The sequence below is a fragment of the Microcaecilia unicolor genome, chromosome 5 (genome assembly GCF_901765095.1).
Source record: "Microcaecilia unicolor chromosome 5, aMicUni1.1, whole genome shotgun sequence".
Lineage (NCBI taxonomy): Eukaryota > Metazoa > Chordata > Amphibia > Gymnophiona > Siphonopidae > Microcaecilia > Microcaecilia unicolor.
In genome coordinates, this window is record NC_044035.1 from 159453486 (window position 1) to 159479556 (window position 26071).

Genomic DNA, 26071 nt, shown 5'->3' on the forward strand with positions numbered 1-26071 from the left:
GGTCTGCTTGTCTGAAGTGCACTGCACCCACTAAAACTGCTCCAGGGACCTGCATACTGCTGCGATGGACCTGAGTATGACATCTGAGGCTGGCACAAAATATTTTTAAAGATTTTTTTAAGGGGGGGGGGGGGGTTGGTGACCACTGGGGGAGTAAGGGGAGGTCATTCCCGATTCCCCTCTGGTGGTCATCTGGTCAGTTTGGGCACCTTTTTGTGGCTTGGTCTTAAGAAAAAAAGGACCAAGTAAAGTCGTCCAAGTGCTCGTCAGGGATGGCCTTTTTTTCGATTATGGGTCAAGGACACCCATGTGTTAGGCACGCCCAAGACCCGCCTTCGCTATGACTCCGACACGCCCCTGGGAACTTTGGTCGTCCCCGTGACAAAAAGCAGTTCGGGACGCCCAAAATCGGCTTTCGATTATGGTGATTTGGGCGACCCTGGGAGAAGGACGCCTATCTCCTGATTTATGTCGAAAGATGGGCATCCTTCTCTTTCGAAAATAAGCCTGATGGTAACCCTACAAATGCAGCATTCTCACTCCCCTGTTTCTCCCCTTCCATTCAAGTGCAACATTCCCATTCTCTTTTTTCTGCATGTCTGGCATCTTCCCTTCCCTCTGCCCCACCTTCCTCCTATGTGTCTGGCATCTTATTTATTTATTGCATTTGTATCCCACCTATTTTCAGGCTCAAAGTGGCTTACATAGTATTGATAACATAGTTATTCCAGTGAATCAAGTATAGTTAGTATTGTGTAGAGATTAGTTAAGGGAAGGAAGAAGAAGGAAGGGATTTATTAGGGTATTTATAGAAGGTGGGCTTTCATAACTGAATGGGTTGGTGAAGTGTGTTAGTGGGGCTGTAGGTTCTCATTGTAGGCCTTGTTGAAGAAATATGTCTTCAGAAATTTGCGAAAGGTAGTTGTTTCGTCGATTGTTTTTAGGTCTGTGGGTAATGCATTCCATAACTGCGTGCTCATGTAGGAGAAGGTGGTGGCGTGCATCATCTTGTATTTTAGTCCTTTACAGCTGGGGAAGTGTAGGCTGAAATTTGCGAGATGATCTTGTGGCGTTTCTAGAAGGTAGGTCCACGAGGTTTGGCATTTAGGTTGGGGCGTCTGCGTGAATGATTTTGTGTACAATCGTGCAGATCTTCCCTTCCCCTGCTGTGCGTGCCCTACAAACTTGCAGACTTGCTGGCATTGCTTACATCAAGTGCTCTCCGACAGCTCTGAGGCTTCTTTCCCTCTGCCGCATTCTGCCTATGCAGCAACAGGAAGCTGTGACAAAAGGAAGGACTCCTGGGCTGGCCAGAGAGAGCCTGATGTAAGAGTGCCAGCAAACAGGCAAGTTTTTATGGCCCACACAGCCAGGGGAGGGGTCGAAGAAGGGAAGGGGAGATGCTGGAACTGCAGGATGGAACAGGGGAGGGGAGAGGTGAGACAATGCCAGACTCACAAGGGAAGAGAGCCAGATCACCGAGGTACAGGGAGGGAGCCAGCCAATGCATGACGTTGAGCCCCTTAAGCATGTGAGCTGGAACAAGGCGTGTGACTTGGCATGTCTGGGTTTCTGACACAGAGACTATAGGACTCCAAGACATCAAGAGGGATATGAAGACCATACAGCAACAAAAGAGGGGCAAAGGGCACTAATCAACTCCAAAACATCAACATTGACAAGAAGACCACAAAGTACCAGAAAGGGTTAAAGCCGTGCTGACATGGAGGGACATTTTTGAAAGGATGTTTAAGTCAGAACAGAGGTGTCAAGCTCATAATATCCAAAATGAATGTCCATCTCACATGTATTTTCCAACAGGAACGTCCAACATATGAATGGCAAAAAAGTAGGGACAACGATGTCTGTCTGACAGCATTCTAAGAAGAATGGCCACACAGATGTCTCTGCAGAAGAGCAGAGGGGCAGCCTAGTGGTTATGCAGTGGTTTTTAAAGCAGGGGACCCAGGTTCAAATCCCACTATTCTTTTATTTTGTAATTATGAGCCCACCAGGAACAGAAAAATAGCTACTGTATCTGAATGTACACCACTTCAACAGCCTTCAGGTTTGCAAATGGCTTATATGGGTATACCAGGTATTTTTCTGTTTCTGGAGGGCTCACAATTAAAAAAAAAAGGGGAGAGGGAGGGGGCAGCAATCACTGGGGGATTAAGGAGTTGTCATGCCTTAATATCCCTCCTGTGGTCAGCAGCTCAATTAGAGTACTTTTTGTACCCTGGACGTGACTGAAACAGGTCTAACTTAGGATGTCCTTCTTTTTAGCCAATGTTTCTTTCCATTTGGTAGTCGCTGTTGGACGTCCTGATTTTGAGCCCACTCTAGTCCTTCCCACAATACGCCCCCTTGCTATTTGGACATACTGTAATGTTGAACGTTTCTTTTCAGCCTTTGCAAAATAGGGATCTGGACATGGGCATCCATTTGGGCTGTTTGAAATATCCATATGCTTTGAAAATAAGCTCCATAGTATAAAGGGAAAGGGAAATGGGACTTGATATACTGCCTTTCTGTGGTATTTTGCAACTACATTCAAAGCGGTTTACATATATACAGGTACTTATTTTGTACCTGGGGCAATGGAGGGTTAAGTGACTTGCCCACAGTCACAAGGAGCTGCAGTGGGAACTGAACCCAGTTCCCCAGGATCAAAGTCCGCTGCACTAACCACTAGGCTTCTACTCCACTCCCCAAAACTACTGAGAGATGGGTAAGCTGACAAAAACTCGTATCCTCAGATTACATGAAAGGGACTTAAAGCTCTTATTGACGTTTTTGTGAAGTCAAAATATTGCAATAAAGTTGTATTTGATTATTATATTTCTTTTATTGTTTTTCACCTAGAAATACTGGCATTTATATATAGATTTGCTTCATAAGGGCTTCTAAAATGGCTGCTCACATGTTTTAAATCTGTGTAAAATTGTATTATTTCTTGTATTAAAGATAGGCAGTTAAATTCTCATAATTAAAATAAATAAATACAAATTGTATTAACATTTACAATCAAGCAAAGCACTTGTACAGAAAAGTTAACTTCCAAAAATAAACAAATAAAAAAAGGGGAAAATGTGAGGAACAAATATATATTAGAAGTCATAGCTCAAGTCCACAATTTTAAATCCAAGACTATGAATAAAGGAGAAACTAAATTTAAAGGAAAAACGTTTAAGGCAAAAGACCTGACCAGGTAACAGGAAACCCCAAATTACATGAACTCCCTCCCCCTCCGGGTATGTGGATAAATATTTCAGCTGTTATCATCAACACTGCTTGTGCCTCTGCCACCTCTTTGGCTCTGTATATGTCCACTACACTGGTCACTGTGAGGTCTGCATTGCATGTTTCAATGCAAAGTAACATTATGTAGCACTTAATTCAATGCATGCATACCTGCCTTATAATATTCTTGTGTGCATCAGTAAGATCAACATAATGCATTTTTTCTTAATATTTGACTTTATTATTGCAATCTTTGTTCCTTCTATGTCTCTCCCTATAATTGTTACATTTTTGTATGTATGTCTTTTCACTCCTATACTAATTTTATTGTCAGCCAAGCAGATATGCTTCATTTATATGTGGTATATCAAATAAATTTGAACCTTGAAACCTCAGAAAATATTTGTGAGATGGGGAAATAGTTAGTAAGGCCTGCTGGATTCAAAGCTGGTTTCTTATAGATTGACTTTACTGATGAGTTTCAGATACCACCAGATCTCATCAGGTTACCCAGGAAATCTCTAAAAAGAACTATACTATATAGATCAAAGAGATTAATAGAAGAATTTAGTCTAGAGACAATCTGCGCTATTTCTTCCTTGGTGATGTCTTCCTCTGCTTTGACATTTCTAAATGATCCTTTACAAGCAAAGGTACTAAAGATGAGTCAAAAGATGCACCCAGCTTCATTGCTTTCTAAGGAAAAAAAAAAGCTGCCAAATCTTAGGGCTGAACAAAACCTTTATGTTTGACTCTAGGACTCTGAGTCCCACACCAATTTCTTTACTGTCAAAAACAATTCTGTGGGTCAACTCAAAGCTGTCTGTATCTTGGATATAGTATAAATCTTCTTTGCCTTTTATGTCTGACAATTTCTCATAATCGCTTTCTTATGGGCAAGCTCTTTCACCATTCCTGTATGGCCTTGATTATCCAACAATAACTCTAGTAAAAGTCATGCAAATCTTGGATAATGGGGAGAGCCATAAAAAAAACCCAGCTGGAACAAACACCACCCCCCACGATATTCAGTGCTATATAACCGGCCAGGAACAGCTCCTGGCTGGTTAAATAGCACTTTACTGGCTATCCGCGAATATTCAGCGCATCACTGGCTAAGTTTGTAAGCCAAATTGAGCTACTGAAATAGCAGGTCTACCTTTGGCCGGTTTAAAGAGAATATTGGCTTTGCCTGTTAAATTTAAACTGACTAAAAATAAACCGGATATTCAATACCGGTCACTGGAAACAGCCCGGCATTGAATATCCGGTCTCACCACCGACTGCAGGAGTTACCGGGCTGCCTCCCGCGGTCTGAATATCGGCCTCCAAATGTTTAGTCAAGTATTGTAGAATACCCTTATAGTAGCATTTATATATTAAACATATGATTTTAAACTTTATACTAACCTCTACTGAGATCTAGTGAAATTCCATTACCAAAAGGATTATAATGAACTTCTCTGCTTCCCTATTAGTAGCCTTTTTGACAGAGAAAACCCTGATGCCTGACCTGCTCCATACCCCTCCCTTCTCCACTAATGCTCTGTCCACATGCACCACCCTATGCCTTGCTACATCTACTGTGTCTACTCTGCAGTATATTGAGAAAAACTTAAACTGTGCCTGCTTTCTCTGCAGATATTTTTTCTTGGGCAAACTATGCCCAATATGGATTGAGGCAAGTGGCACATTATAAACTAACCAATTAACTGAGGCATGAGAGGGGCTGACAGGAACTGTGGAAGATAAGGAAGTTCCTGGACCAGGGGAAGGGACAGAAGGAATATGCTGGACCAGAGATCAGGGATGCCAAGGGCGGCCCATCCCAAAGAATGAGAATGTAGGCCAATGAGTGAGTTTTTTTCTTGTAGTGCATTCAGGGTATAAATTTGGCATGGTGGTGAAACTGAGGCCCAAGGAAAGACTGCTGGCTAGTCTTATTGACAAATAATGCCTTCACGTGCACCTACAATGGATTTTAAACTGAATTATTTCACGCACTTACCAACACTAAACCATATACATATCTATGGAAACAATTCTGTTGTAGTTAAAGATCCCTCAGAGGCAGCATCTTATAATTTAAACCTGATTAGACACAAATCTGCTATAAATACCACAACATATATCATATCCTGCAAAATGCTCTGACAAATGTGGAATTGGAAAAATTAGGGTTAACATTTATGTCTTGAAATTGTAAGAAATGGCCTTCTGTAAGTTGGTAAGAAATGCAAGTCTCAGTATATCTCACCAGACATTGTGAAAAGGGCCTGTATTTGATTAGTGTGTGTCAGGGGCATAGCCAGCCCTCCAATTTTGGGGGCGCACAGGGGTGGACTGGGGGGGTCAATACACTCCTCCCTCCCCTCCTTGCTCACTAAACATATCTTTGCTAAGAAATACAGTTCCCCAGCCACTCCTCTCCTTCTTGCATGCTTGCTTAACGCAGAGCCGGCATGCCTCCAGCTGCCAACTCCAGGATTCCCCAAGCATGCTCAGGTCCCACAAGAATAATTGGTCCCCAATACTTCCATCGGGTTGCTTTCCCATGCCCACTACATTGATCATGTCCCACCTCTCCTTCCATGACACCACTGGCTTCTTGTCTCTTATTTATCCAACACAAGATCCTGACCTTAATGCACAAAGTCTTGCACTCTGAAACCTCCCTCTATCTTTCTTCAATTATACCCTTTAGCTCTGCCTCCCAACACCATCTTACCATTCCCCCCATCTTGCGTTCTCATCTTGAATCGACACATCATTCTGCATTTTTTTTGTATTGCCCCTTACCTTTGGAATTCTCTCCCTACACACATCTGATCCAACCAATCTTATCCCAGGTTCTGTTCCTCTCTTAAAGCCTACCTTTTCTCCCTGGTCTTCCTGCCAGGGTCTTAGCATAGGCAGCAACAGTTCCTGACTCCAATTTCATGCATCTGCTATCCTATCCTATCCAACACTGTAGTTCTTTTCTTGCTTTCACTATGATTTTTTTTTTTTGTTTAATTGTAAACCACTTTGATTTTAATTTGAAAGGCGGAATATCAAGCTAAAAATAAACATAAACATGTAGATGCCCACCCTAGTATTCCAATAGGTCATTACAGAATTAACACTCAGCGTGATGGCCCTAAGCACCAAATTTGTGGTGCCCAGTTAAATAAAATTGACCTCTATGAACTTCCAAGTCAAGCAGTCATACAGAGTGAACCGTATATGAATTTCACACTCCCAATACTGCTTCTCAGCACTACAGCCAACTGTGATGGTTTCACAGCACCTGGAGCTCTAACTACCAAAACCACATGTGAAGAAGATCAACAGCACCATGGGCCTTTAAAAATGGAACACAGTTCTTTAATGAATGAGCCTTGACAAAAAGACCCGACACGGGCCATGTTTCGGTGACTAGCACCTGCGTCAGGGGTCCCCACGTCTCATGTAGTAAAAGCTACAAAGCACCAAGGCACTTTCAATTTCTGTATCCAAATGGATGAGACTTTAGTTTGTACTTCGTTCCCTCTCTTTTGTTATATCGAAGATCAACAGCAACATCCCTTGATGTGCTATGGTACTACAAACAGCTCCACACACCCTTGAGTAGTACCTAGTACTGGAGCCACATGTGATAGGTCAACATTCCAGGTAGCATTCATTTACTATTACAGTGCTAGGGATCTTAGCCCTGTATGAAGCATGTGTAGAATATGAGACACTAGAGATTAATGGTAATTACAAATTTATTACAACTCTGGTATATTAGCAAAGATACCTACAGGCAAGCTAGCACCACCAATAATGTCTTTCTGAGCCTGGTTACTCAAGAGATAAAGATTCATCTCAGCTGCTCAGCATGATCCCTCAGGCTCCAAGAGCAGGAATAGTAATTAGAGCACTGGGTTTGATTTCTAGGGGTGCCCAGTACAAATCCTTGTGAGCTTGGGCAGGTCACTTAACCCTCCATTCCCTCAGATACAAAATTAGATCATGAGCCCTCCAGGAACAGGGGAATACCCCTGAATGTGACTCACCTTGAGGTACTACAGAAAAAGGTATGAGTAAAATCCAAATTAAATAAGTGCTATGTTGGAAATTGCATCGGTCAGTCATTTATCTTATAGGAAAGTTACTTTCTCTCTGTCTGTCCTGGCACACAAGGATGACAGTATCTTATAGACAGAGGTGAGATTCCAGAAATAGTTTTAATATGTGCCAGTTCTGAAGTTGTTTCTTCTTATCAGCAGAAATAGTTCTGCTTTGTTCTCCTAATTAGCTGACATACTAAAATGTGAAGGCTACTCCTTGATATCTAGGAAATGTTCTGCCCTTGGGCTAGTCACAGTATGTAACTAATTCCCTTCTGTGCTAATAGGGAGCTGTTGCAGGAGGGAGGTTGATATGAGTCCTCACTTTATATCCTTACAGCAGCCCATGCTATGTGGAAAGATACTATTGCTTGGAATACCTTCTTCAGCAGGTGATTAGAAGAAATAACTGAAAGAAATTGGCTGTGGTTGCTATGTTAAACTTTGACCATGTGTCCAGCTACCAGCACAGAATTTTAAGATAAAAGTGAATTCCTTAACTGGTCTGAGGCCTAATTATTGCTAAGCTATATTCTTCTCAAGCACTACATACACTAACACTGGTACTAAATAAGAGTTCCATACTTCCTCTGGTATTCCCCAATACAGCAGCCATACATGAGGGTTCAGTGCTCCCTGCAGTTCTCCCAAGTGTTATAGGTAAATATCACCGATTCTCATACCCTGCAACTCTTCCATGCAAGAGTCCTAAACTCATAGTCAAGGTTCTACTGTACACTCCATTCAGGAGTCCAAATACTGTGGCCAAACTTGAATAAACTCCAATCTGACATTATCTTCTGTAAAACAAGCAATTCAGCTTCCAGTAAAAGATCCACACTAAGAATTTTGATCTGAATTGTAAGATGTTAAGATCTCCTTACTGAGAAGGAATACATGTTTTAGAATTTGTTCACCCTGTGATTCTGATAGTATATGGTACATTTTCCTAAAGATTCATAAATCCTTACACAATCCCCCACCGGCTCGCCATCACATACAATACTTCTTGAGAAATATTTGTTTAAGATTTCGGCTTTTCCATCATCTTCCTCCACATCTTACAATCCAACCTCCATTCTTCCTTCTTTCACTGATGAAACTGTCATCCTAGAACCCTATCCCCTACATCACAAATTAAGTTCTCCCTCCTCTTCATTTTATCTCATCTCTTCGCTTTTGTCCATCCTTTTTCGCATTTCCCCCTCCACACTGCTCTCCCAAATTCTTCTTCATTCTTATACCCCATTCCCTACCTTCCCATGTTCCTCTCCTTTTTTAGAAAGGAAATGCACATTAGTGGGGAGGAAGTGAGGTAGAAACATATACTCACTGTGTCCCAGTGCCTCCAGCAGCCTATGGATGCGGTAGCTGCAGGTGTGATCTGAAAGGGACAGGAGGAATTGGGTGCCACACTCCTGGGGCTTCTATTTTTGATGCCAGAATCACCTGCAATGCCCCACCAGCACTGAAGTAGGACTGAGAAAAGGGCTAAAGTAATCAGGAACAACAATTATTCTAAGCTGAGCTTAACGGAAGGTTTGCTAACCAACAGGTTATTTTTATTACAATGCACGAGCAGCACACTATACAGCTGTCAAGATTATTTCTGGATTTGGGAAGTTTGACCATGTCACCTCTGTTCTCTATGAATTACATTGGTTGCCTATTCCTTATCAAATTCAATTTAAGATTCTTCTCCTAACTCACTGAGCTTGCTATACAGCTACTAACAAGTCATCTTATGGCACTGTAGACACCTCATATGTGTACTTGGCCATTTAGATTTATACAAACACATCAACTGCGATTACCCCCACCTATAGAAATTTGTTTCAAAGTTAAATATAAAACATTTAGGGGTCCTTTTACAAAGGCTTGCTAAAAAATGGCTTGCGATCCATTTTTTAGTGCGCCTGTAAAAAAGACCTTTTTTATTTTTTGCTGAAAATGGATGTGCAGCAAAATGAAAATTGCCGCGTGTCCATTTTGGGTCTGAGATCTTACTGCCAGCCACTGACCTAGCGGTAAAGACTCGCGCAGTAATGGGGTGGTAATGACCTACACACGCAAAATGCCACTTGGCGTATGTCCGTTACGAGCGCCCGAATAGAAAAAATATTTTTCAGACGCGTGTGTCGGACAAGCGCCAAAAATGAAATTACCACAAGGGCCATGCGGTAACTGGGTGGTAACTCCATTTTGGTGCGCATTGGGTGCACGTAGGCGCCTATGCAGCTTAGTAAAAGGGCCCCTTATTTATTTAGAACATTTATAACCTGCACAGTCCTTAGAACTCTTGGCAGCTTACAATAAGTACATTCACAGAGAGAAAATGAGATGGCATTACAAAAACAGAGACCATCACATAAAACACCACATCAAGGAATCTTCACACAGACTGCAGTGCAAACTAACATTAACTACATATTACACACACATTTACCTGATCTGATAGGACTCATATCTATTCAGAGGCATGCGGGTCACCAAATGTCTGTCAGAATAACAATGTTTTTAGCTCTCGCCTAAATTGACCCAAGGCCTTCAAAGACTTTATATACTGTGATAACCACAGTGTCTGCCCTTACATGAGGAGGCCGCCAGAGGGCGCTCTCCTATTGAAAACCGGGAAAATGCCCATTCTGGCCAGTAGAGGGAGCTCCAGAGAGATAGCTGGGGGAATGAGAAGAGTCTTCTAGGCCAGATCTTTCTGGAACCAGAGGGGCAAGGTTTCAAGAGGTGGGGAGGTTTATTGGACACCTCATAAATAGCTTCCTCTCAGCAGAGGAGGGAGATTTGCCCGAGGGAGAAGAGATGGGAGCCTGGAGACCGGAAGCCTGAACTGTGTGTTCAAAGGACTGTGTGTCCCAAGTACGGGCAAGGTAAAGCAGGCTGCAAGGCTTGGGGTTAGTAGTCCCCGAAATATTGAAGTTGGAACTGGGCAAGGTTTAAAGTGAACAAACAGCCGTGGGGTGGAGGATAGGACCGTAAGGTTAATGTGAATAAAGAAGGTCCTATCCAGGGGAGGAGGCTGTTATACCCTGAGACCCAGAGGTTCCCCAGTAAATGGTCTCAGGGGGTGAATCGCAGTAACAGAATAACAGTGGGAAAGCCAGGTTCCCACAGGTCTGTAGCCTAGTTCCAATAAACTGAATTTACATATGATCAGCTTAATTTGCATATTTCTGTGAGCAAAGGGATCTGCGCTATCTTCCAGAGGAGGGTGACCAGGGGGGGCCCACCAGAAGAACTGGTAAGGTGGGTCGGTTACCCGGAGATACAGCGGGGAGGCCGGGCCAGGACTGAAGGTTAAAGAAGAGGTCACCCTGAGGGCAAGGGGAGGACCAAACATAGAGGCCCGAGTCAACAGAGACACAGAGAGAAGTCTGGTTTCAATTGGGTTCTCTGAAGCAAAGGGCTGGTGAGGTCGGGCAGGAGCCAGAAGAGGGCCACTGCACACCGGAGAGCACCCCTGTGGGCTTACAATACATAAGCAATTTGTTCCATAATTTAAGCCCCCACACTTTAAAAGAAGACTTGCGATATTCATCAAGCTTGATAACCTAAAAAGAGAGCACCTCTAAAAGGTTAGCACTAGAAGATCGCAAAGTTCTTGCAGGTTGGTACATACGCAAAGAAGAGAAAATAACAGGAGAAACCAGATTATTTCTCACTTTGAAAACTAATAATAAAGTTTTAAAAGTGATCCTTTGTTTTACAGGGAGCCAATGCAAAGTTTTTAAAATAGGAGTTACATGCATATATCATGAATATCCAAGGAGGACTCTGGCTGCAGCATTTTGAGCAACCTTCAAGGCTCTTAAAATATTCCCATGCAAGTCCAGAAGTAGACCATTACAGTAATCAAAGCATGAAATAACTATATTCTGAACAATTGAACAAAAGTTCAAGAAGGTAAGAAGATTTCACAGCTGCCCAGTCAATCTTAGCCTGTAAAATACTTGCTTAATCACTTTCTGAACATGCAATTTCATTGTAAGGTTAGAATTTCTCATAGAATTAACAACTGGGATAGACACATTACCAATCATAAAATCAGAAGGAATTCCATCAATTAAAGACCCAGACAGAATCAAGACCTGAGTTTTTGCCATATTCAGTTGAAGATGGCTATCCTGCAACCATTGATTATCAGCATTCAAATAGTATGTAAATAACTTAAAAGCATCATCAAAGGAGCTGCCAACCTCCATCAAAAACCGAATGTCATCTGCATACAGTTTATAAGTAAGCTGAACACTATTCAGAAGTCTACACAGAGGTAACTAAAAGATGTTAAACAGCACAGTAGAGAGAGCTGAACCCTGCAACACACCTGATAAATAATCTACCTTGGTTGAGCATTTAGAATTGACAGAAACAAGATATTTCCTGCCAACTCAAAAAAGATTTAAACCAATTAAGGACTAAGCCATTCAGCCCAATAGATCAAAGTCTGATGACCAACATGTTATAATCAACTGTATTGAAGATATGTCCAAACTTACCAACAGATAGCATGTACCCCTTTATCAAACCCCTCTTTGACAGTATCTAAAATAGAAATTAGCAATGTTTCAGTATCGTGCAAAGACCTAAAACCAAACTGCTTCACTCCAAAACATTGTACCTCTCCACATAGTCAAGGAGTTGGTTATAACTCTACTTTTCAATAAGCTACCCCAGGAAAGGGAACAATAAGACAGGCCTATAATTAAGGATTAAGTGATGGGCTCTTTAACAGAGACCTAACAACAGATCTCTTCAAAGCATCAGACATAAAACCTTCAGAAAATAACTAATTGATAATATCCCTAATTATCTCACAAATTTGATGCTTCAAAGACTTAAGGATCAAAGGATGACATACATCTAAAGGGAAGTAAGACAACTTCACTCGAGAAAGCCTGTAACACTTGGTCAGTCCCAATAGAGTGAAAAGGGACCATTGATCGTCAAGGGCAGTTTAATTCAACAAGCAAAACCTGGTTCTCAAATTACTGAGTAAAGTTGGTCACTTGGGCCAAGATGCACTAAAGTCGTCATTAGAGCCGTTCCGTACTGAATTCCATAGCGAATCAGTAGGGAACAGCTATGTATCAAGGAAAGGGAATGCAAATGAGCTACTCGTTGTAGCTCACTTGCATTCTCTATTCCTTCTTAAAACAGTCGGAGAATCGGCTGGTCAAGCACACGCAGAGCAGCAAAGCATATGCTGGCTGCTCTGCGCATGCCAAATACGCCGCTCGAAGATGCCGCACCACTCACCCCCCCCACCCCCCCCCCCCCCCCCCCGCCGCAATAATAAAAACAAAAGTGCAGTTGAGGCCGGCCATCGAAAAAAGCCGTCCGTTTTCGCCTCAACTTCTGCTTATGCAATCTCAGATTCAAAGTATACCAAGGCCGCTCTATGCCAGAGTGCTCTGTGACGTTCAGGCATAGGGGCAACCAAATCCAGCGAATTAGACAATATTGAATTCCAAGATTTAACAGCTGCAGAGACGTTTGTGCCATCAAACTTTGTCAGGTTTGCATTGACCAGCACCTTCAAATCTGATAACTCAAAACGAGTCCCATGATCGATAACTCTCAGCTCGACATAAGGGTACAGTCACCATTCACTTGTAGCTTCACAAACATTTTAACTAAATAATGCTCAGACCAAGGAACCCTTCTCACCTCAGTGACCCCAACCCTCTGGGCCGACGCCCATTTATCCACAAAAACTATATCTAAAGTATAGCCAGCAATGTGGGTAGGTTCCGGTATAATTTGTTTCCAGCCCAGAGCATCTAGCATCTAAAAAAAAAACTAGACATATAGCCGTCATGCCTGCTGCTACCAACCCACAAATTAAAATCACCCAAAATCAAAGATTCGCAAGGCAGAAAATTAAGATCAATCAAAAACTCAACTAAGGCTGAGAAATCCCTCTGCAGGATCCCAATATAACAACAATATTTACAACAGGAGAAGTTAAAATTAAAATGTCTATACCTTCAAGCTGTTTACCCTCTCTTCTACAAAATTTTAGATAATCTTTACACACAATAACCACACTTCCTCCATTCCTATTTCCCTCATGTGCCTGAAATAAAGCCAAATAATGTGGTGAACAGAGTTGATTAAGGAATACAAGATCTTCATCGAATAACCAGGATTCCGTATACAACAAATCTCTATATTTTCATCCCTTATCATATCATATAGAACCACAATTTTGTTTCTCACTGATCTGGAGTTAATAAGAACTACATTCAAACAATAGAAAGTGGAGATCTTCTGAGTGGTGGCCAAAGAAATTTCATATAAGCATGCTACACCATGCTGTTTTTTTTTTTTTTTTTTTGCTAGGGTTGGATAGATCACCATAATAGTAGAATATCCCTTGTAAAGGCTTTACAATATATACACTCAACCAAACAAAAAAACTCACCAAACACCCTATTTCCTCTCGATATCCAATCAATGTCTGCCCGAAGTCCGCATCTTTTATATAAACGATATAGTTATCCACCCATGTTTTCACGGTTACATAAACTCTAATACTACAAATGCACAACTCTAATGGAATAATCATGTTCCTATATGTTTTATGTAAAAATCAATAAAAATTTAAGAAAAAAACCCCATCTTTTATATATTAACATATTAAGCCCCCCCCCCATTTTTTAAATCACCTTTTGTTTTTGTTCACTTTATTTCTGAATTTTAAAATTTATAATATACAGAAACTGAAGATAAACACTGATCAATAATCATGAAAGAGGATAATAAAGATAAACAAGCAACAAACACACAGCGGAGATTGCAGCAAATGGAAAAGTCATAATATAAATCAAATATAGTATGATTCACAAAATATCTAATTATGTTCTAAATTTTGATAAAAAGAGTCCAATAGTGCCCAGTCTCTCTTTATGGAATTAATATTTCCACATTTAGAAGCAGCAGCCTCTTTATATTTTCTAAAAAGGCATAATTGACCCCACCATTCATATGTGTTAAGGTTCGTGTTATCTTTCCAGTGGAAGCCGATGACATGCACTGCTAGAGCTAAATACTCAATAGTTTGACAGAACGTTTTGGTATTAAAATACCAAGGGGCCCTTTTACTAAGCTGCAGTAAAAAGTGGCCTGTGCTAGTGTAGGTGTGTGAAATTGGCACACGCTGGGCCAGTTTTTACCACAGTGGTAAAAAGGCCCTTTTTTTTTTTTTTTTTTTTTAATGGGGCAGTAAATGGCCATGCACTAATATTAAAAGTAGCATGCAGCTATTTACTGCCTCAGCCCTTACCGCCACCTATTTACTTGGTGGTAAGGGCTCACACGCTATTCGTGTAGTTAATCAGGCAGCACGTGGCAATGTGGCTGAGCTGTTGATTACTGCCAGGAATGCTCCCCGCGGTAGAAAATAGAAAATTATTTTCTACCACGGGAAACTGCGCATGCCAACTTCGGAACTATTACCGGGTGCCCATGCTACTCTGGCAGTAGGGTTGATTTTGGCATGCGGTAGCCCTACCACGACTTAGTAAAAGGGCCCCCAAGAGTTGTAAATCATATCATTTTAAAAGGAGAGGCATTCATCAATAGCCAGAATAGTTGAAATCAGAAGTTAGCTATCTTTAATTTAGGGCAGCCCATTAAACCTCTCTCTTTAATCATACATTTGCCCCCAAACTCTATATATTGTGCCTTAATTTCTGTGCAGAAATTGAAGCATATTCTACAACAATGCGCATAATTTAATTGGTTAAACAGCTAATCAGCGCTGTTAATTGGATGTTAACAAGCAATTATCAGCACTAATTGGAATTAATTAAGATGTATAAGCACAACTTGCTAAGTGCATTCTGTAACATGATGCACATAAATTCCAAGTCGCATAGTTGAAAAGGGGGCGTGGTCATGGGCATGGAATGGGCATTTCTAAAATCTATGTACATTGTTATAGAATATACCTGCTCTGCACCTAATTTAAGAGTCGGGATTTACATCAAATAAAACATGGCCTAAATGGACACAAACAAATTTGGTCACATGGAGAGGTGTTCAGCGTATTCTATATATTGTGCAGAAAATTAAGCCCATTCTATGTTTTGTTTTATTTCTATTTATTAGTCTATTCTATAAAATTTAAGCATATTTTAGAGAATACACCTAGATGTATTTTTTTACCGCATGGATTTTTCAGGCACTATAAAGAATCTAGCCCTTTATCCCTTTGATAGCCTTTCCACTAAGCAGCTTGGCCCTCACAAATTCCTGGGTGGATAATCTTTTGTCTGGTACATTAGCTAGTTCATTGTGTAATTTGTCTTCCCTGAAGCATATGAATTTTATTAGCCTCGTGTGTCACCTTTTCCTTTGGTATATGGTTGAGTGTCCTTTTAATTTGTTTTTAGCTTTTACTTTTTGTTATTATTACTGTAAGCTGCTTTGCAAATTTTAATGAAAGGTGGTTGATGAAATCTGAACAATCCCTAAACCTTATACTAAACATGAGCCACAAAAAAACACCTTTAGTACAGCTGGTCCAATTTCAGGACTCAAAACAGCATAAAGCCTACAGAAGACAAACACCCCCCCCCCCCCCTTTTGATATGAAGGCTGCAAAGTGATGCCAATTATGATGTTACAACTCTCTGCATGTGAAACTCCCATAGACTGACTGATGAAAGAACTCAACAGATCCCTGCACCATAAAATACAAGGTTACATTTCTCTGTATACATCTAAGATCATGCTGCTAAAAGCAGTTTTTGATGTCAAAATACTTGACCAGATCACCAGTTTGGCTCCTAACCAGAAATAAAAAGGGAGTCTGTAACTGTATATCTGATTTGAAAGAGAAAAAAATTGGATTTTCCTGCATTCATTACAGATCTGTTCTTTACTATTATGGTGGGTACAGATGTCAAGAAAATAAACAAACAAATATAAATATGCATGCCTACAGGGACGGTTCTTAGCTCATCCTATGAGACCTGAGCCAAGTAGTTGGCTACAGTCTTCCACTCCTTGGAGAAACCAGCACTGGGGATTCCCAGGAGACAAGACCCATGAACGCAGGTTTCCAGAAGGCGCCCTGGTACTAGATCTCTGACCCAGCAATATCACTGTAATAACTGGTGTACAGTAAATGTAGTGGATTATACAATTAGGGGACTCCCTGCCCCCAGGTAGTTGCAAATGATGCCAGATCCTACTTCTGGCTGCAGTTGAACTGGATGTATAAAGCCAGTAGGAGGAAACTGGCGGGTCCAAATCAAAACAAAACACACCTGTCAATAACCAAATCCAGCCGCTTTCTATTATAGCACAGCAAGGCCAAGTTTAGGGGAGGGGGGGGGGGGGGTTCAGTTGATGTCCTGTTTTTTGCCACTGTGCACCAGGCAACAGTGGTCATGACATCGGCAGTTGTGACATCACCAGTTGCCCTGGATACCAGACTAAGAGCTATGAGTTAGGGAGAAATCTAATCAGACAGGCCTCCTCCTCCCTCCTTAACATCTTCAGCGCCTGGGAGTTCTGGCAGCAAGTGGCCCAACAATCAAAATCGACAATCCAGAACAGGTTAGTACAATGCTACCCAAGATACTTACTACTCACTGTTACAACAACAAAATAAATAACTAAAATGCTGGCAAAGGAGAGAACCAAAGGGAGATGCAGAGCAAATAAACACAAAAGCATATATGACGGTTTCCCGGATGGTTACAGGTCATCTGAGATAGGCTGGGCCCTGGTTTTGTCCGACTGCCATTTTGATTCTTTTGTGGACTGTGTAGGTACTACTCTTATGTAATGGCAAAGGAAAGGGCCAGGCAGTTGAGCTTCTGTCTAGGTTGGTGGGTCCGCCCTTCAGATTACTATAAAGCACTTCAGGGAAATCAGTCACTCAACTTGCTTAATTGACTGACATACCCTTCCTTATCTGTATGTTATATTTTAGTACAGCACTGTGAAACTGTAACTGTACTGTTCTGCTTACAACAGAATTTTTAAGCAACAACAACAACAAAAAACAAAGCTGCACATATTATAAGACAGCTATGAATGCACAATCCATAGAGGCTTTATAATAAGTTAACTTGTGCTGTGCACGGTTAACTGTTTAAGAGGGTCACCTCTCACACTTACTAGTCTTAGGTTGGGGCTTGCTCTGCTAGCCTCATGGTTCTATCCCCCAACCGTGTGTGCGATAACACTCTTAAACAACAAAAGTTACTGTGCACAGTGCATACTAATTTATAGTTCTTTCACAGGTCACAGTCCTCTCTCCCCATACTCCTCTGTAGTCTTTTCATTCAGTATGAAAAAAAGGGGGACAAAAGGAGGTGACATGATGAGCTGAACAATAACAGACGTGAGAACAGACAGCTCCCTCCCTGCACCACAGACTAAAGCCATTATGTCAGCCACTGGGAAATGTCAAATAGAATCTTAAGATACAGAACAAAGCTGCAAGAGCTAGAACAACAACAAAACCAGTGATAAAAATAATTGGAACGTAAGAAACGTCTGAATACTCGTCAGGGAATCATCACATAGAATCAGCAGAAGACAACATGGATACTCCTACTCCTACTAATATCTGCAAAGACCCTAACGTCGGAGAACTTAAAACGGAAATACGTAGCTCCATCCACAGGCTTGACCAGAAACTGAATGATGTTATTACTGCAGTTTGTTGCTTAAAGAACAAAGTGGAAACAGTTGTAATGAAAACTGACTACCTACAGAGGGGACTGTGCCCTCCAGAGGATGAGCAAAAAAGCAAAGGTGAGCGATTAATTAAACTGCAAAATGCAGTCGAGCCACAGAGAAAAGCAAAGCTTAGGAGAAATTGCTTAAGAATTGTGGGGCATTCTGAAGGCTAGGATGGCCATCTGCTAGAGATATTTGTTACATACATTTTGAGAAATGCAGCTGTTAATGCCACTATCAGGAAAAATGCTTACAGAATTCCAATGACATCACTTCCAGTGGGAGACCAATGTCCTCCCTTCCCCTCCCTACCTGGTTCCTGAAAGAACTGAAAACAGCTAGATTAAACACAAATAACCTAGAATAGAGCAACTATACAATCTCAGTCCACTGAGAGATTTTAGTACTGAAGATCAAGAACAGAGAAGCCCTATAATAGAATTAAAAGGAAACTCCTGCAAGGGGATGTAAATTACTCAATTTTGTTTTTACTGCAAAGCTCAGAAATATGACAACTGATAAAGAATTCCAGGTCCATCACCTCTTCCCATTTTGCCTTGTTACTACAATACCAGTATATATTTAATCACTGCCTTTACCCTTGCATTTCCACTAACATGGATCCTCTGAGCATGCCCTATGGTTGAAGCCCACTGTTCACATATGCTTTTGTATTCTTCCCTTGGCCCCCTTCTCCCAGCCTCATGGTGTGTTCTACTACTACTTATCATTTCTATAGCGCTACTAGACGTACGCAGCGCTGTACACTTGAACACTAGAAAATTCTTTCCCATAAAAGGCAAACAATTCTATGAAAGCAAAGCTCTGTCTTAAAGAAAAATTCTATCTGAGAGAGGTTTTTAGTGTGGTGCCTTGGAACATGAACTGCCTTTAAAATTGCAATAAGACTTATTCAGGGGAGGGAAAAATGTAAGGGATGTTACAGTTCTGCAGCGACTATAATTAAATATCTGCTAGCCCATTCATTTGCATATGATTAATAATAATGTCAAAGTTGGTATACTGGGTTTTCAAATAACAGAATGTGTCTTTGTGTATGTTACTAAACTGTTCTGGGTACTTGTTTGGTTGCAAGGGGAAAATTATGGGAGGCTGCAGATATGGAGACTGGAGCAGGACAGAATGTATTAAAGAATTTTGACCATAATAATCTAAATACATACATTAGCAGTATCTTGTTACTCCCACTCAATTTTAAAAGGATAAAAGGGTATCAAATGAAGCAGTTGGGCAGATATGATAACCGTTACTACTATTTAACAATTCTATAGTGCTTCTGTGTGTGAGGCATTGTATAAATAATAAAAAAGTACCTGCTGCATATGGAGCTCACAGTATAGTTGTAAAACACAAGACAATTTTCTAGTAATAGCTCAATTATTATAGTAAAACATGCTTTAATGTGAGAGTGTGTTAAGATCAAGAAAAGAGTCAGGTGTTCGATTTAAAAGCAATCTCAAAGCGGTAGCTTTGTGGGGCTTGAATACAGCCAGAAAGGGAGCAGGATGCACCCATTTAAGAATGCTTTCAAGCACAAGGTGCAGAATTAGTGATCGACAAGAAGACACTGTAAAGACCAGCTTGTCTGACAAAAGGAAGCCATGAGTAGGAACATAGGGGAAAATAAGAGAGGAAAGGGAGCGAGGAGCTGCAAAGTGTATGTACTTGTAAGTTACAAGTCTGGACTAAATGTAGAAGCTTTTAGAGAGTCCATGCAGTGTAGTATGGTTGCAGCAGGGCTCAAAGAAGGTAAATCACGCAGCTAATTCTGAAGAGATTATTTTGTTTGACAATAGTAAGAAAAGTACCTGGCAGAAACCCGTTTAGTAGCAACATTCCATGCTACCAATCCCAGGGCAAGCAGTGGCTTCCCCCATGTCTTCCTCAATAACAGACTGTGGACTTTTCCTCCAGGAACTTGTCCAAACCTTTTCCCAGATACGCTAACCACTGATACCTCATCCTCCAGCAACGAGTTCCAGAGCTTAATTATTCTTTGAATGAAAAAAAAAATACTTTCTCCATTTGTTTTTAAAGTATTTCCATGTAATTTTATCAAGTGTCCCCTAGTCTTTGTATGTTTTGAAAGAGTGGAAAATTGATTCACTTCTACCCGTTCTACTCCACTCAGGATTTACAGACCTCAATCATAGCACAAAATAATAACACATACACATGTGAATGCCAAAATCCCATCTATGCGCTCTTCTGTAAATAGTCACAGATTTTACCTAGTACTTATTTTATATATTTATTGAGGGGCAAATATTCAGCTGGTCGCGATGAGCATTTTCCTAGATATTCAATTCCAGGCCATGTCCAAGCTTCAGCACTGAATATCTGGTTTAAGCTGCGCCGGCTACCGCAATGTATTTTATGGACTGTATTTTATGTGGTCTCGTTTATATGGTTAGTCTGGCCGCTTAAGTGCTGAATACTGGCATTTAACCAACCAAGTGCCGACTCCACCCCAGAAAGCCCCCAAAATAGCCGACTTTCACTTAGGCGCCAATCTTAGCCTGTAAAATACTTGATTAATCACTTTCTGAACATGCAATTTCATTGTAAGGTTAGAATTTCTCATAGAATTAACAATTGGAATAGACACATTGCCAATCATAAAATCAGAAGGAATTCAGTGACGATAACCAGTTAAGTGCTGCTGAAAGTTAGTGGATAGCCCTGAACAAGTGATTTCTGGCCTGTTAAATCATTTTGTATATCGACCAGTTAGTTTTTAAACATAATACAACACAGCCATGAGATGCATAACTTGAAATAACACAAAATGCTACAGTTGCAACACCTATCCACCTTTCCCTCCACCCCTGCTTTAGAAAATATCTGAAAAACAAGTAATTATTTGGGTTTCTCAAAGCAGGACACTCCCTAAATATAAGCCTAAGTCTGCAAAGTATTTAAAACTGCACTTTTTAATCTTGAAGTCAAGGAGTCCAGAAAAGGGGTCCATGGCTTAATAAACCTAGATGTCTTCTTTCTCCCACTCCCATAAGTAATGCTTATTTTAAGGTAGGTGTACAGATAGGCAAAGGTAGAGCAGAATAATTTATAAGTTAAGCGCACTGTAGGCCCGATATTCAGCAGGCTGTGGGCAGCATGTTTGCTATCTGCCACTGACATTAAAAACAGATATTCAATTCCGGGCCATATCTGGTGATAGGCATTGAAATATCTGGGTTTATTTTGTCCATTAAAAAGTCAACTGGCTATGCCGATATTCAGCACTAGGCAGTTAACTTTTTAACAGTCAAAGATAGGCCTGCTATTTAAAGCAGCCTATTTTGACTGCTCATCATAGCCGGTTAGGTGCTGAATATCCGCACCTAGGGGTCCTTTTACTAAGGTGCGCCAAAAAATGGCCTGCGCTGGTGTGGATGCATGTATTGGATGCACACAGGTCCATTTTTCAGCACACCTGCAAAAAAGGCCTTTTTTGTTTTTGGACGAAAATGGACGTGCAGCAAAATAAAAATTGGTGCGCGCCCATTTGGGGTCTGAGACCTTACTGCCACCCATTGACCTAGCGGTAAAGTCTCACGCGTTAACCGGGCGGTAATGGTCTATGTGTGTAGAAAGCAGATTACTGCCCAGTTAGCGCCGCATGCCGGAAATTATGGACGCGCGCAAAAAGTGAAATTACCACCCAGGCCACGTGGTAGCCAGGTGGTAGTTCAAAATTGACACACGAAGGACGTGCGTATGTGCCTACACAACTTAGTAAAAGGACCCCCAAACCAGCTATGTCGCACGAGATAGCTGGTTAGCGGCTAGGTGCTAACCGGGATATTCAATGGCAGATAACTAGTTATCTCCTACTGAATATCTGAAGTAAGGCGCTAAATGCCATTCCTGGCCTGTTAAATAGTTTTAAATGTTGGGGGGGGGGGGGGGTCAGCATAAGTACTTACATTAGCTCTGTGGTTGGGAATAGGGCTCATGCCTAAATTATAGGCACCTATATTTCCTATTAAGCAAATACTCTATACAAGACAATGGGCGCCTATGTTCCATTATAGAAAAGGCTCCTGTCAGGCACCCTCTCAGGGCCAGATCCACTAAATGGTGCCCCCAGTTTCAGTAAATGGTGCCCTTTATAGAATAGCGCTTAGCATGGATTCCTGCGCCCAACTTCCTGCTGGAACCTGAACGCTCCTGACCCGCTCATGGCCCTCCCATGGCCATGCCCCTTTCTGAGCTATGAGTGAGTGCCAATTAATATCAATAATTTAAGGCCTCGATATCTCCAATCCATGCCCAATTTTGGGCGACCTATATAGAATCTGCGGGCGAGCGCCTAAATTTAGGTGCACAATTACAGAATTGCCTTCACAGGGCTGCAGTAAGATTTCAGATTAACAGTCAAAATTAACACACATGACTAAAACGCCTCCAAGTTATCTGTTGGGGGTGTTCCCAGTATTTTGGAACATCCAATTTACACAGAGAACCATTATTACATCTGGCCCATAATCGCTACCAAACTACCTTCCTGGTTCTTGTTTCAGAAAGCTAGCATATTATCCTGGACTACAATCTTTCACTGACCCTGTAGCCAGTTGATAGATGCAATGAATATGCATGGAATAAATCTGCCCTCGTTGAAGACCCAGTATATGCAAATGTATTTCATGCATATTCATTGTGGATACTTTGAAAGCCCAACTGGCAAAAAGGTCCCAAGGACAAGTTTGAGAAGACTGGCATAAGTGGTTGATCACTGAATGGTGAAATAGATGCTGAGGATGTTTTCTGCATACCACCGGCAAGAATGATGAGGGGGTCAGCTATAATTCAGAAACGGGTAGAGGGATAATGCTGCACGGCTAAAAGCCAGAGCCCTGCCGGTCTTCTTTTCAGATAAAACCCTGGAGTTTGTGAGGAAGGAAGTGCCTGAGGGGACCAGAGCTAAGGATGGCTAAAAAAATATCTAACTCTTCTTGCTAGAGCCCTTTTTCTGGGAAGCTACTTGCTGCTTGTCTAGTTTCAGACAGACTGCAGAACACAGCAAGGTAATTATATTTCACTTTTTAATGCTAAATTAACGCTAAAGTGCAGCGTCAATTGTTTGTCTGTTTTCCACTCCTGCAAGACTGTTTCTTTTTGCTGTGGAAGACTTCCTAAAATAAATATAGAACAGTACTGTTTCTTGGTGACTGAGCTATCCAGTTATTTCACTTGCACATCTCCCACAGTTCTCTTTTAACTTTATAAAAAAGTAATGGCCATTCCAGCTGCATGCTGATAAGCTTCATGACTAAAAGGAACAGGAATAGCTATGTGGAAAAAAAACTGAACATTTTTCAAATCCATACTCCAAGATAAAAAAAAGGAAAGCAAGCATAAGAAAAATAAGCTCTTCAAGACCTTGACAACAACAAGCAATTTAAACAGGCAGGAGAGGCTCCTGGCCATTTAAATCACTTGTCTGGAGCTAACCGTGGAAATACAGTGGCACTTAACTGGACAGTGCCACTGAATATCCCCTCTGACTGCCCATGCCGAAACTGGCATGGTTTGTGGGCAGGGTAGGGGTGGAGTTACAGTAGAATTAGGATGATGCAGAAACCTATCCAGTTAGCAGAGATTTTCAGTCTGCTAACCGGCTGAGCAACTGCATAAAGTTAGGACTGAAAAAAGACTGTCCTAATTTTATGTGGCAAAGTCAACCGGGCGCCGGTCTGAATATCAGCTGGTGCCCGGTTAACTTCTGGGCCATGGCATTCCCTCTCTCCTTCACAACTCTTTGCCCCTCCCCCCCCCCCCCCCCGGCACAACCTGAACTACCCCGTTCCAATCTTCACTCCCTACCTCCCGCCCCCCGAAGCACAGCAGGAACCCCTCCCTCCTTTTCACCCCCAATTCCTCAGAAAGACCCACTTCTGATGCCCCCTCCCCCCACTCCTACAGCAAAACAGGACCCCACCTGCTGTCCAGTTCAGTGCCGACATTCAGCACTTAACCAGCCAGGTTAACCGCATAAATGGGATCATATAAAAGGCTGTCTTACATTTACGTGGTAACCTATTGCCAGTTGAGTGCTGAATATCATACTTAACAGCTACACGTTAGCCGGCTCTGCAAAACTGGATATTCAGTGCCAAACCCCCGGGCAGGGCCTGGCATTGAATATCCAGGAATAACACTGGCAGCAGTCAGCAAAACGCTGAGTGCCACCAGCTGAATATCGACTCAAATGTCTGAATATTGACTCAAATGTCTGAATATCGACTCAAATGTTAAAACTAATCATTTCTGTAGTGCTGTATTACCACAGCCTGGCCCATCCAGGTTTGTTGTGACCATTGTTTACTGAAGATGGATGTGGAGGTCAAAATTCCAGGTTCCTGCCTCCTTTATAACTATGTGGTTCAAGATATAAATAATTAATTTTTAAAAGCATGAATAAGGTCCTTCTATGCTAAATGTCTTTCCTTTGTGGGTATCTGGAATGGTCTCCTAAGTGTTGCCACTGTTTTGTAAAATGTCTTCTAAATATTATCCAAAGTAGAAAATGTGATGACGGATAATGCACTGGCATTACAGGTCAGAAATTAAAGCAAGAATACATTTGCACAGTTACGTGAAAGCCACATAATATAATATTTTTCCAGGTCACACGACTGCCATCAATGACTCAATCAGAATACTAAAAGGAACTCCATAACTAACAGGGAATGTTAAATATTTGAAATTAAAATGATCAAACTCTTTAAAAAAACAAACTAGGGATTTAATATAGACATTGATTTCTTTACTTAATATGGACATTGATTTCTTTACTCAGTCCTCTTATGTCCACAGAGATAAGATTTAATAAATGTATGTCAAGCAATTTACACTTGTTAAGAAATTTAAAAATATATCAAAAGAAATCTATAATCAAGACAGAACCCCCCCCCCCCACCGCATAATTTAAAAAATACAGTCTTCAATTTTCATGGGGAATCCAATTCAAGAAACTACAGCAATCAATTCTGAATTAAACAGAATAGGAGAGGAGATAGCTAAAGGCAACCACATACAAATTTTAATGCAGTTCAACATCAGCAAATTAAATGTATCTAGGATTCAGGAAGTATAACAGGATTTGTCACTAGCATCTGTTTATCACTTAAGACACTGATTGAAGGAACTGGTATTCACTTAACAAGATTTGCCTCTGCACAGTTTACTGGTCTTCAGTTTATAGAACGATTTTCAGCTTCCCAGTCTGAAAACTATAGTAACATAGTAACATAGTAGATGATGGCAGAAAAAGACCTGCACAGTCCATCCAGTCTGCCCAACAAAACAACTCATATAACTCAGCATTGGTGTATTTACCTTTATGTACTTGCAACTACATCAGCCATAGACCTGGCGTAACTGAAGTGACAAATGCAGCAGGGACGTGCATAACTGACAGTATCAGTATCAGTAAGAAACCCATCCTGTGACAGTGCTTCCCAAAACTTTCCCAGCTGTATGCCCATTTTTGCAGCTCTAAAGAAAGCTTAGAACATAGTAACGTAGTAAATGACGGCAGAAAAAGACTTGAACGGTCCATCCAGTCTGCCCAACAAGATAAACTCATTTTACAATGGTATGTGCTACTTTAAATGTATACCCAAGTTTGATTTGTCCCTGCCTTTCTCTGGGCATAGACCATAGAAGTCTTCCCAGCACTGTTCCTGTACTAAAATTTCTGAAGCTAACGTCAAAGCCCCTTAAAATTTACATTCCAGCCCATCCATATCTATTCAGCCACGATCAGGGCGCAGACCATAGAAGTCTGCCCAGCATTGGTTTTACTCTCCAATTACTGGCATTGCCACCCAATCTCCGCTAAGATTCTGTATATCCGTTCCTTCTAAACAGGATTCCTTTGTGTTTATCCCATGCACGTTTGAATTCCATTACCGTTTTCATCTGCACCACCTCCCGCGGGAGGGCACTCCATGTATCTACCAGGTTCAGGTCAGCAAGTCTCTCCTCGT

At 41.3% G+C, this 26071-nt stretch overlaps 2 protein-coding genes across 2 annotated transcripts in view; one reads left to right on the forward strand and one right to left on the reverse strand.

Annotated features, from left to right (window-relative positions):
• LRRC20 (leucine rich repeat containing 20) overlaps positions 1 to 26071 on the reverse strand; it is a 295773-nt gene that overhangs the window by 72316 nt on the left and 197386 nt on the right. The window lies entirely within an intron of this gene.
• The window catches only part of LOC115470385 (ropporin-1-like), a 73861-nt gene continuing 65704 nt past the window's right edge, over positions 17915 to 26071 (forward strand). Inside the window, exon 1 of the mRNA XM_030203504.1 lies at positions 17915 to 18128. Coding sequence (XP_030059364.1) covers positions 17915 to 18128 — 214 coding nt within the window. The remainder of the gene's footprint in view (positions 18129 to 26071) is intronic.